The 12,682-nt window shown below is 39.0% G+C and overlaps 1 protein-coding gene across 1 annotated transcript in view; it reads right to left on the reverse strand.

Moving 5' to 3' along the window:
* MBD1 (methyl-CpG binding domain protein 1) overlaps nucleotides 1-12,682 on the reverse strand; it is a 72,049-nt gene that overhangs the window by 14,013 nt on the left and 45,354 nt on the right. The window contains 2 exon segments of the mRNA XM_068563401.1: nucleotides 7,162-7,380; nucleotides 12,222-12,405. Of these exon segments, the coding sequence (XP_068419502.1) occupies nucleotides 7,162-7,380; nucleotides 12,222-12,405 (403 nt within the window).

Consider the following 12,682-nt stretch of genomic DNA (forward strand, 5'->3'; position numbering starts at 1 on the left):
GACAAACCCACAGCCAACATTGTCCTCAATGGTGAGAAACTGAAACCTTTTCCACTAAGATCAGGAACAAGACAAGGTTGCCCACTCTCACCACTATTATTCAACATAGTTTTGGAAGTTTTAGCCACAGCAATCAGAGAAAAAAAACAAATAAAAGGAATCCAAATCGGAAAAGAAGAAGTAAAGCTGTCACTGTTTGCAGATGACATGATACTATACATAGAGAATCCTAAACATGCTACCAGAAAACTACTAGAGCTAATCAATGAATTTGGTAAAGTAGCAGGATACAAAATTAATGCACAGAAATCTCTTGCATTCCTCTACACTAATGATGAAAAATCTGAAAGTGAAATTAAGAAAACACTCCCATTTACCATTGAAACAAAAAGAATAAAATATCTAGGAATAAACCTACCTAAGGAGACAAAAGACCTGTATGCAGAAAATTATAAGACACTGATGAAAGAAATTAAAGATGATACAAATAGATGGAGAGATATACCATGTTTTAGGATTGGAAGAATCAACACTGTGAAAATGACTCTACTACTCAAAGCAATCTACAGATTCAATGCAATCCCTATCAAACTACCAATGGCATTTTTCACAGATTTAGAACAACAAATTTCACAATTTGTGTGGAAACACAAAAGACCCCGAATAGCCAAAGCAATCTTGAGAAAGAAAAACGGAGCTGGAGGAATCAGGCTCCCGGATGTCAGATGATACTACAAAGCTACAGTAATCAAGACAGTATGGTACTGGCACAAAAACAGAAATATAGATCAATGGAACAGGATAGAAAGCCCAGAGATAAACCCACACACATATGGTCACCTTATCTTTGATAAAGGAGGCAAGAATATACAGTGGAAAAAAGACAGCCTCTTCAATAAGTGGTGCTGGGAAAACTGGACAGCTACATGGAAAAGAATGAAATTAGAACACTCCCTAACACCATACACAAAAATAAACTCAAAATGGATTCAAGACCTAAATGTAAGGCCAGACACTATCAAACTCTTAGAGGAAAACATAGGCAGAACACTCAATGACATAAATCACAGCAAGATCCATTTTGACCCACCTCCTAGAGAAATGGAAATAAAAACAAAAATAAACAAATGGGACCTAATGAAAGTTAAAAGCTTTTGCACAGCAAAGGAAACCATAAACAAGACGAAAAGACAACTCTCACAATGGGAGAAAATATTTGCCAATGAAGCAACTGACAAAGGATTAATCTCCACAATTTACAAGCAGCTCATGCAGCTCAATATCAAAAAAACAAACAACCCAATCCAAAAATGGGCAGAAGATCTAAATAGACATTTCTCCCAAGAAGATATACAGATTGCCAACAAACACATGAAAGAATGCTCAACATCATTAATCATTAGAGACATGCAAATCAAACTACAATTAGATATCATCTCATACTGGTCAGAATGGCCATCATCAAAAAATCTACAAACAATAAATGCTGGAGAGGGTGTGGAGAAAAGGGAACCCTCTTGCACTGTTGGTGGGAATGTAAATTGATACAGCCACTATGGAGAACAGTATGGAGGTTCCTTAAAAAACTAAAAATAGTACTACCATACAGCCCAGCAATCCCACTACTGGGCATATACCCTGAGAAAACCATAATTCAAAACAAGTCATGTACCACAATGTTCACTGCAGCTCTATTTACAATAGCCAGGACATGGATGCAACCTCAGTATCCATCGACAGATGAATGGATAAAGAAGAGGTGGCACATATATACAATGGAATATTACTCAGCCATAAAAAGAAATGAAATTGAGTTATTTGTAGTGAGGTGGATGGACCTAGAGTCTGTCATACAGAATGAAGTAAGTCAGAAAGAGAAAAACAAATACCATATGCTAACACAATATGTGGAATATAAAAAAAGGGGGTGGGTTCTGAAGAACCTAGGGGCAGGACAGGAATAAAGACGCAGACGTAGAGAATGGACTTGAGGACACGGGGAGGGGGAAGGGTAAGCTGGGATGAAGTGAGAGAGTGGCATGGACATATATACACCGCCAAACGTAAAACAGATAGCTAGTGGGAAGCAGCCGCATAGCACAGGGAGATCAGCTTGGTGCTCTGTGACCACCTAGAGGGGTGGGATAGGGAGTGTGGGAGGGAGGGAGACGCAAGAGGGAAGAGATATGGGGACATATGTATATGTATAACTGATTCACTTTGTTATAAAGCAGAAACTAACACACCACTGTAAAGCAAATATACTCTAATAAAGATGTTAAAAAATTTTTTTTAAAAATCAATAATCTAAACTTCCACGTTAGGAAACTAGAAAAAAAGGCAAATTAAATCCACAGTAAGCAGAAGAAAAGAAATAAAAACTAGAGGAGAACTCAATGAAACTGAAAACAGGAAATCAAAGAGAAAATCAATGAAAGCAAAAGCTAGTTCTTTAAGAAGATCAATAAAATCAATAAGCCTCTAGCCAGGCTAACTAAGAGAGGAGACGACCAAAATTAGTAATATCAGAAATGAAAGAGGGGACATCACTACATGCACAAATCCATCAGTCATTAAAAGAGTAAGAAAGAAATACTATGAACAACTCTATGCTCACAAATTTGATACCCTAAAGGAAATGAACCACTTCTTTGAAAGACACAATCTGCCAAAATTGACACAAGAAGAAAAGGACAATCTGAATAGGCCTATATCTATTATTAAAGAAAGTGAATTAATAATTAACTTTCTGAAACAGAAAGCACCATTCACAGATGAGTTCACTGGTGAATTCTACCAAACATTTAAGGAAGAAATTATACCAAGTCTCTACAATCTCTTTCACAAGACAGAAGCAGAAGGAATACTTCCTAACTCATCCTATGAAGCCAGAATTACCTTAATACCAAAAGCAGAAAAAGATATTATGAAAAAAAAAAACATACACTAATCTCTCTTATAAACAAAGATGCAAAAATCCTCAACAAAATACTAGTAAATTGAATCCAACAATGTATAAAAAGAATTATACAACATGATAAAGGTTTATCCTAGGTAGCAAGGCTGGTTCACCATTCAAAAATCAATTAATGTAATCCATCATATCAACAGGCTAAAGAAGAAGAACCACATGATTATATCAATTAATGCAGAAAAAAAATTTGGCAGAATCCAACACCCACTCATGTTAAAATAAAAAAAAAACCTCTCAGTAAACCAGGAATAAAGGGGGGAATTCCTCAATTTGATAATGAATATCTACAAAAAACCTACAACTAACATCATACTTAATGATGAAAAACTAGAAGCTTTCCCACTAAAATCAGGTACAAGGCAAGGATGCCCCCTCTCAGCACTCTTTTTCACATTATACTGAAAGTCCTAGCTTAAACAATAAGACAAGAATAGGAAATGAAAGGTATATTGATTGGGAAGAAAGAAATAAAGCTGTCTTTTTTCACAGATAACATGGTTGTCTATGTAGAAAATCTGAAGGAACCGATAAAAAACTCCTGGAGCTAATAAGCAATTAAAGCAAGGTCACAGGATACAAGGTTAACAAACAAAAGTCAACTGATTTCCTATATACCAGCAATGAAGTAGAATTTGAAATTAAAAACACAATACCATTTACATTAGCACCCCAAAAATGAAATACATAGGTACAAATCTAACAAAATATGTACAAGATCTATATGAGGAAAAGCACAAAGCTGATGAGAAAAATCAAAGAACTAAATAGAGAGATAGTCCATGTTCATGAATAGGAATACTCAATATTGTCAAAATGTCAATTCTCCCATTCTTGATCTATAGATTCAATGTAATTACAAAAACAAAAAAATCCCAGCAAATTATTTTGTGGAAATCAACAAACTGATTCTAAAATTTATATGAAGAGGCTAAAGACCCAAAATGGCCAACTCAGTATTTAAGGACAAGATCAAAATCAGAGGACTGACCCTGCCCAACTTTAAGACTTACTATAGTAATCAAGACGGTATGGAATTGGTGAAAGAATAGATCAATAGATCAATAGAAAAGAACATAGAGCCCCAAAACAGACTCATATAAATATAGTCAACTGATCTTTGACTAGGAAGCAAAGGCTATACAATGGAGTTAAGAGAGTCTCTTCAACAAATGGTGCTAGAACAACTGGACATCTACATGCCAAAAAAAAAAAAAAGAATCTAGAAACAGACCTTACACCTTTACAAAAATTAACTCAAAATGGACCAAAGATCTAAACGTAAAATATAAAACTCCTAGAAGATAACAAAGGAGAAAATCTAGGTGACCTTGGGTTTGGTGATAAGCTTTTAGATACAATAGCAAAGGCACAATCCATGAAAGAAAGAATAGATAAGCTAGACTTCATTAAAATTAAAAATTTTGCTCTATGAAAGCTCTGATCAAGAGAATGAAAGACAAGTCACAGACTGGGAGAAAGTATTTGCTAAAAACTTATCTGATAACGGACTGTTATCTAAAATATACAGAGAGTACTGGAGACAAGACGGTGGAACAGAAGGACTTGAGCTCCCCTCCTCTCACGAAAACACAAAAATCACAACTAACTGCTGAACAACCATTAACAAAAAAAGACTGGGACCTACCAGAAGAGACATTCTACATCCAAAGACAAAGAAGAAGCTACAACAAGATGGTAGGAGGGGTGCTTTCACGATAAAATATACAAAGAACTCTTAAAACTCAACAAGAAGAAAACAAACAACTCAAAAAATGAGCCAAAGATCTTAACAGGCACCTCATCAAAAATATACAGATGACAAACATATAAAAAGATGTTTGTGATATTATGATTTATAATAAGAAATATATATTTGGTCTTCATCCCCATTTCTGGCACAGAGCTCCTAAAACCCTTAGAATTTCCTAAGTGATGAGAGCAACAAAGTTGTCTTTTGTTCTGTTAATGAGGTGACTTTTGGACCACACCTCTGGTTGCCAGGAGAACCAACCATGTGATTAGAGGGTTGGAATTTTCAGTCCCAGTTCCCTGACCTCTGGGGAGGGGAGAAGGTTTGGAGGCTTCAAATCAATCACTGATGGCCAATGACTTAACCAATCATGCCTATGTAATGAAGCCTACCTAAAAACCCCAAAGGAGAGGGTTCAGAATTGGGGAACCAGAACACTTCCACCATGCCAGGTCCCAAACTCCATGAGGACAGAAGCTCCTTTGTTCAGGACCTCATCCTATATGTCTCTTCATCTGGCTATTTATTTGTATCCTTTAATATACTCTGTAATAAATTGGTAATCTAGTGAGCAAACTGGTTTCCTGAGTTCTGTGAGCTGCTCTAGCCAATCAATCGAACTCAAGGAGGGGGTCACGGGAACTTCTGATTTATAGCCAGTCTGTCAAGTAACAACTTGGATTTGCAATTGGCATCCTGAGTTTGAGGGGGATCATTGGAACTTCCAGTTTGTAGCCAGTTGGTCAGAAGCACAGGTAACCATCTGGGCTTGCGACTGGGCTACTTCAGACTGGCAACTGAAGTAGAGGGCAGTCTTATAGAACTGAGCCCTTTCCCTGTGGAATCCGATGCTACCTCTGGGTAGACAGTGCCAGAATTGAGTGGAATTGTAGGACACCCAGCTCGTGTCCCGAGCATTGCTTGGATACCACGCTACACATTGGAATTGGGTTCAGAATCCTTAATGCTCTATATCACATGACATTAGGGAAATTAAAATTAAACAACAATGATATATCACTACGCACCTATTAGAATGGCTCAAGTCCAGAACACGGATAACACAAAATACTGACAAGGATGCTGAGCAACAGGAACTCTCATTCATTGCTGGTGGGAATGCAAAATGGTATAGACACTTTGCAAGACAGTTTGGTAGTTTCTTACAAAACTACACATACTCTTACCATATGATCCAGCAATAACGCTTCTTGATATTTACCCAAATGAGTTGAAAACTTATGTTCACACAAAAACCTGCCTAAGAATGTACACAATAACTTTATTCATAATCACCAAAACCTGGAAGCAACCAAGGATGTCCTTCAGAAGGTGACTGGATAAATACACTGTAGTACATCCACACAATGGAAGAGATTCAGTGCTAAAAGTAAATGAGCTATCAAGCCATGAAAAGATATGGAGGGAACTTAAATGCGTATTAGTTAGTGAAAGAAGCCAATCTGAAAAGGCTACATACTATATGATTCCAATGATATGACATTCTGGAAAAGGCAAAACTATGGAGACAGTAAAAATATCAGTGGTTTCCAGGGGTTTGGGGTGGAGGAAGGGATGACCAGGTGGAGCACAGAGGATTTTTAGCCGAGTGAAATCACTCTGTATAACACTCTCATGGTGGATAAATGTCATCATACGTTTGTCCAAACCTATAGACCTACAACACCAAAGAATGGACCCTAATGTAAACTATGGACTTTGGGTGATAATGTGTCAATGTAGGTTCATCGATTGTAACAAATGTACCCTCTGGTGGAGGATGTTGAGGATGGGGAAGGCTATGCATGTGTTGGGGCAGGGGGTATATGGGAAGTTTCTGTACTTTTTGCTCAATTTTGCTGTGAACCTAAAACTGCTCTAAAAAATAAAGTCTATCAGAACAAAACAAAACAAATCATAGTACCTTTAGGAAAAGAACAACACCCTAAAGAGTTCGATACAAATTTTAAAGAAACAGTTAAATAAACACTGGAATGATTTTCTCTACTCTCTTTGCCTGTCAAAACTACATATCCTTCAAAGTACAACTTGAACACCGCTTTCTCAGTGATGTCTTCCCCAACTTCTGGACATACTTAGTCACTCCACTTCCTGCGATCCCATCCTGCTATCACAGTACTAACACCATGTTATAGAGTAGGAGTTCTCAAATTTTAGTGAGCATCAGAATCACCTGGGAGAGCTTGTTAAAACAGGTTTCTTGTCCTGGCCAAGATCTGAATTTGGAGCTTCTGAGTCTGAAGCCTATGAATTTCTATTTCTAACATCCTCCTAGATGATGCTAATGCTGTTGGTTCGTGGACCACACTTACAGTAGCAGTTATGCTTTATTCTACACATGGCTGGCTCCCATAAGACTGAGAGCTCAACAAGGAATCTCATCCAGCACACAGTAGGCACTGAATAAATGTCTTACTCTCTTTTGCTTCCTTTTATCAGCCTCTTCCTGTAAGTTTTGAAGGGCGCTTTGCATGAGCTTCATGTTCAAGTCCTGATCTTCTCTGTATTCCTGCTGAATATTCTCCATCTTCTCTTGGAGGGCTTTTTGCAAAGCAGCCCTCATTTCCTGTTTTGTCTTCTGTTTCTTTAGCTTATCCTGTTCATTCTCAAGTTTCACCTGTGCTTTGTCACTTTCCTATGGCAGAACAACAGTGAAGATAATGCATCAGTACAGTTGGACAAAACAAAGAAGTTAATGCATTTCATTTAAGAGGTGAGAATAAATGGTTTCTTGGAAACACACACTCCTGGGTGAAAAGGTACTATAAGAAATAAAACTTGCCTTTTCATTGCTGAATCAGCAATACGGCTTTGTGAAATTGCTGTCTGTGTGTGATTATAAAGTAATAAATAGTTGTGGAGTTCAAAATGCAGAAAAGTATAAGGATAAATCACTTTTATTCTTAATACCCATTCACCCACCACCATTCTCAATGTTTTGGTGTATTGACCTTCCAGACTTTAGTCTTCTATGCACATCTGCACGTCTAGATTTGGATACATTATTAACCAGCAATAAGAGTCCAGAAATGGAGATGTCCACATCAGCTAAATATACAAAAGTAAATTAAGCTTTTTATTCTTTAAAAGCTCTCCCCCATTCCTCTCATTTTCTTATCTATCTGACCCTCCTGGCTAGCTTAACTGCCTGACTAATCAAGCAGTTTTAACTGGGGTACCACTGCTGTTGGGTGCTGTGAGTTTGGTATAAACTGAGGCATTAATCCTCCTGTCAAAGGCATTTGCACTCTCCTGGAGAGATAAGTCCTTGCCCAGCGGGGACAGGAGATGACACATTTATAGTGAGGAGGGATACAATCCCCCATTGACTTGATCTAATTGAGACTCACAACAGCCATGATTGCCACGATTTCTGGCTTGTGAGAGGGAAGTTATATGCTAGACTTTTCCGTTAATGTCATGAGAGTAAATCCACACTGAATTGTGAGGGTCAAATGAGACAATAAAAGTAAAAATGCTCTGCAATATTTAAGGAAAAATGATGGATATCAAACATGAAAGCCAGTGGGATAGCAGGCCACACTTTTTATTTATTTATTTTTCATTCATTTATTTATTTGGCTGCACCGGGTCTTAGTTGCCACGTGCAGGACATTCGTTGTGGCATGCGGGATCTCCAGTTGTGGCATGCAAACTTTTACTTGTGGCATGTGGGATCTAGTTCCCCAACCTGGGATCAAACCCGGGGTCCCTGCAGTGGGAGTGCACAGTCTTAGCCACTGGACCACCAGGGAAGTTCCAGGCCACACTTTTTAAAAAGTAAGGTTGACCATACCAGGAGGCAGCAATCAGCCAAATCAGACTATGAAGCAGGTAAAGATGGTACGGCGGGAGAACTGCTCAAAATTAAGAGACCTAAAAGCAGTTTACTATGTCTTGGTTTCCCCAGGATAGTTCTGATTTTACACTGTTGCGCTTATGTACTGAATTAAATGCACCCCTTTCAATCTCAAATGTGACCAGATTTGAATAATAAACAGTGACTCATTCTAAAAGAGACTTATAAGAGGACAACAATGTTTGGATCCTGATTTAAATGTCAAATAACTTAGACAGTGATGGAAATTTGATGCTGATTTTAGATGATAACAATGAATTATTATTAATTTTTTTAGGTTTGATATTGGCATTGTATAAGAAAATGTCCTTAATCATGTTGTTGAGATGCATACTTGAGATGTATTTAAGGGAGAAATGACATGTCTGGGATATATATATATATATATATATATACACACACATATACACACACACACATATATATATATATATATTTTGGCTGCGTCCGGTCTTAGTTGTGGCCCACAGGATCTTCGCCGAGGCACGTGGGATCTTTCGTTGCAGCATGCGGGCTCTTCGCTGTGGTACGCGGGCTTCTCTCTAGTTGTGGCGTGCGGGTTTTCTCTTCTCTAATTGTGGTGCTTGGGTTCCAGAGCACGTGGGCTCTGTAGTTTGTGGCACATGGGCTCTAGCTGAGGCACGCGAGCTCAGTAGTTGTGGCACGCGGGCTTAGTTGCCCTGCGGCATGTAGGATCTTAGTTCCCTGACCAGGGATTGAACCTGCGTCCCCTGCATTGTAAGGCGGATTCTTTACCACTGGACCACCAGGGAAGTCCCTGGGACATATTTTAAAACAAAAATGGAAGGGGGGTAGAATATAGGAAATCAACATGTCAAAATGCAACAGCTGCTGAAACTGGGAGATCAGTACATGAGTATGATCATTGTACTCTCCACTTCTGTGCATTTGAAAATGTTCATATTATTATTTAATATAACATTACTGTTATAACAAGTGTTATAATTATAACATTAAAAAGGGTGGAATAACATTCTTAAAATTACAAAATAATAGAGATAAAGAACCCATCAGTGGCTGCCAGGGGTTAGGGTTGAGGGTGGCGATGAAATAAAATTTATATTTTAAGGCAAGATGAAAATGTAAACCTAAAATTCTCTCTCTCTCTGTCTGTTTGGGCCTCCTCCCTCCCCCTTTAGAGTGCAATGTGCATCTTCATTATACATTAACCAGACCTCCTCAAAGATGGGAATGCCTACTTCACGGCAAAGATCAATTTTTTTTTCTTTCTTCTGACGCCAGCAATAGAACATTATAGAAGATTAATATTCTTTCCCAACTCTGTAAGGGGTCATGGTGACTTACTGCTTGCTTTGTACATGCTTACCCGGACTATATATCTTTGGTGAACTTATGTAAAATGTCAGTGTGTCATCTTGATGTATGATCCTCTGTCTTGAAAATGTATATGACTGTGCCTTCGACTACTAACAGGTGGAACAATTCTCAGAGCTTCTGAGAGTCTGTCTCTTGTATTATAATCCTTAGTTTGGCTTGAATAAAATTCTCTTTTTCTTCTTAATTTGATTGTTAATTGAATTTTCTTTGACAGAGGTTATAACAATAAAGGAGTAGCTGGAAGGAGTTTCTTTGAATGATGGAACAATTCTGTATCCTGATTTCAGTAGTGGTTACATAAATGTAGTGGTTACATATGGTAAAATTTCATAGAACTATACCCCTTCCTCCAAAGAGTGTTTGTAAAAGCTGGTGAAATCCAAAGAAGGGTTTTTTAGTTTAGTTAAATAAGGGAGTAACTTTAGTTGAAAGTATTATACCAGTATAAGTCTTTATAAGTCTATATATATAATATTTGGTTATGTAAAGGTACACAGAAACTCTAATATTTTTGGCAACTCCTTGTTAAAGTTATTTCCAAAAAAAAAATTCTTTTTAAAGTCAGGTAGAAATAGAGATAGCTGGGTGTGTTATAAAAAATAAATATTTTGTCTTTGCCCCTGGTTCCTGGCACATAGCTCCTAACACCCTTGGAATCTCCAAAGTGATACGATTATCTTTTGTAGCCTAATGAGATGACCAGTGGCTGGACCCCCTAGATAGCTTCAGGATGGGAGATGATAACCAGAAAGACCAAACCATGTGATCAGAGGGTTGGAACTTTAGCTCCACCCCTTGACCTCCAGGGAGGGAAGAGGGGCCAGAGATTGAGTTCAATCACCAACAGCGATTGAATTAACCAATCACGCCCATGTGATGAAACCTCCATAAAACCCCCAAATGACGAGGTCCAGAGAGCTTCTGGATTGAACACATCAAGGTGGTGGGGGCATGGAAGCTCTGTGTACCACCCCACATACCTTCCCCTATGCATGTCTTCCATTTGACCATCTCTGAGTTGTATACCTTACAATAAGCTGGTAAGGGTAAGTAAAGCACTTTCCTAAGTTCTATGAGTTGTTTTAGTGAATTACTGAAACTGAGGGGGAGTCATGAGAACCTTGGACTTTGTAGCCAAGCTGGACAGAAATGTGGGTAACCTAGGGACCCACTACTTGTGATGGGTATCTGAAGTGAGGGCAGTCTTGTGGGACTAAGCCCTTCAACTTATGGAGTCTGACACTAATTCCAGATAGTATCAGAACTGAATCAAATTGTAGTACACCTAATCAGTGTCTGCAGGGCATCAGAGTATTGTCTGATGTGAGAAAAAACCCCACACATTTGGTGTCAGAAGTGTTGTGAGTAAAAATGGCTCACTAAGTATCTTACACCAGAGGAGGGGGTATATATAAGGCCATTTGGGGGTCACTATTTTGATTTTCCTAGAGATCTTCTACTCAACTCTTCAAAATAAAACAATCTTAAACCCAGAGAAGATTTCTGGGCTCTGCATGTACCTTACCTTTGATGTTTCTTATGGTTTCATATTTCAATACTTGGAATTTCCCAGGAAAATATTACCATCTTCCTAAATTTAGTGGTATTAAAGTGTCAGATGTTGAAAGCGTTATATACATATAAAATTGCTACCTTCTTGAGTGCTTGCACACATTTCCATTGACAACTCTAATTTGTATATACGAGGGGCAGTGATCTTGTAGGAACAAAATTATTGATGCTGGTGGTCTGGGGGGTCACTGTAGCTGTTGTATAAGCACTTTATATAGGATTTGGAAATTGTCAATTACCCATATCAAAGAATGGGGGGATGTTGCCAAATTGCCACTAGGCTTCATTGGCACTGCTGATGATTATCCCATTTCACCCTCACAACAAAGACAAGTGCCCTTTGCCTCATTTTGTAGATGAGGAAACTGAATCACAGTAGTGAAGTAACTTGCCCTACACAATGAGATGGCACTGTCAGCTGGGCCTTGAAATCCAAGGCTCTGACCATGGTCTGTTGCCCTGTGAACGAGCCTTGGCCATCAGGCAAACTACAGTAGCAGGCCAGCGAACTGTGTATTCTAGCCACTGAGTTCATCGTCCTATCACAAGCATTTCAAAAGACCCACCACAAGGCGCGCCTCCTCCTCCTTCAGCCGCCGTGCTGCCTGCCTTTGCGCCTGGATGCTGGTGATCTGGGCATTCAGCCCCAGCCGTGTGTTCTCCATCAGCTCTCTCTGTCTCCTCACCTCTTCGGCTTCTCGCTTCTCTTTGGCCAGTCGGTCTTCCTCCCACAGCTTTGAGAACATCTGCTCTTCCACCAGCTTCTGCCTTTTCAGCTCCTCATTAAATGCTATCTGTGCTTTCCGCTCCTTGCTCACTGCCTTCTGATGGATACAGCACAACTCAACACGGAGCTCCTCACAGCGTTCCCTGAAAGGACAATTTAAAGAAGAAACCCAGCCTTTCATAAGACATTGCTCTCTTTAGGCACAAATCTGCACAGTCAGACAACTGAAGTAAGAAAGTTAAAGACCTGGATGTAGGCCATCTGAGCACCGGAAACACATGAGGGGGCAGCAAGGAGGCAGGCACATGATGCCACAGACAAAGCACAGGCACTGGAGTCAAGCAGAGCAGGCTTTGAAATCTGGTTTTGATATTTCCTATGTGACCTTAGATCAAAAACTCTATCTATCTGAGCCTGTTG

This window comes from Eschrichtius robustus, chromosome 14, assembly GCF_028021215.1.
Source record: "Eschrichtius robustus isolate mEscRob2 chromosome 14, mEscRob2.pri, whole genome shotgun sequence".
NCBI classification, from domain to species: Eukaryota; Metazoa; Chordata; class Mammalia; order Artiodactyla; family Eschrichtiidae; genus Eschrichtius; species Eschrichtius robustus.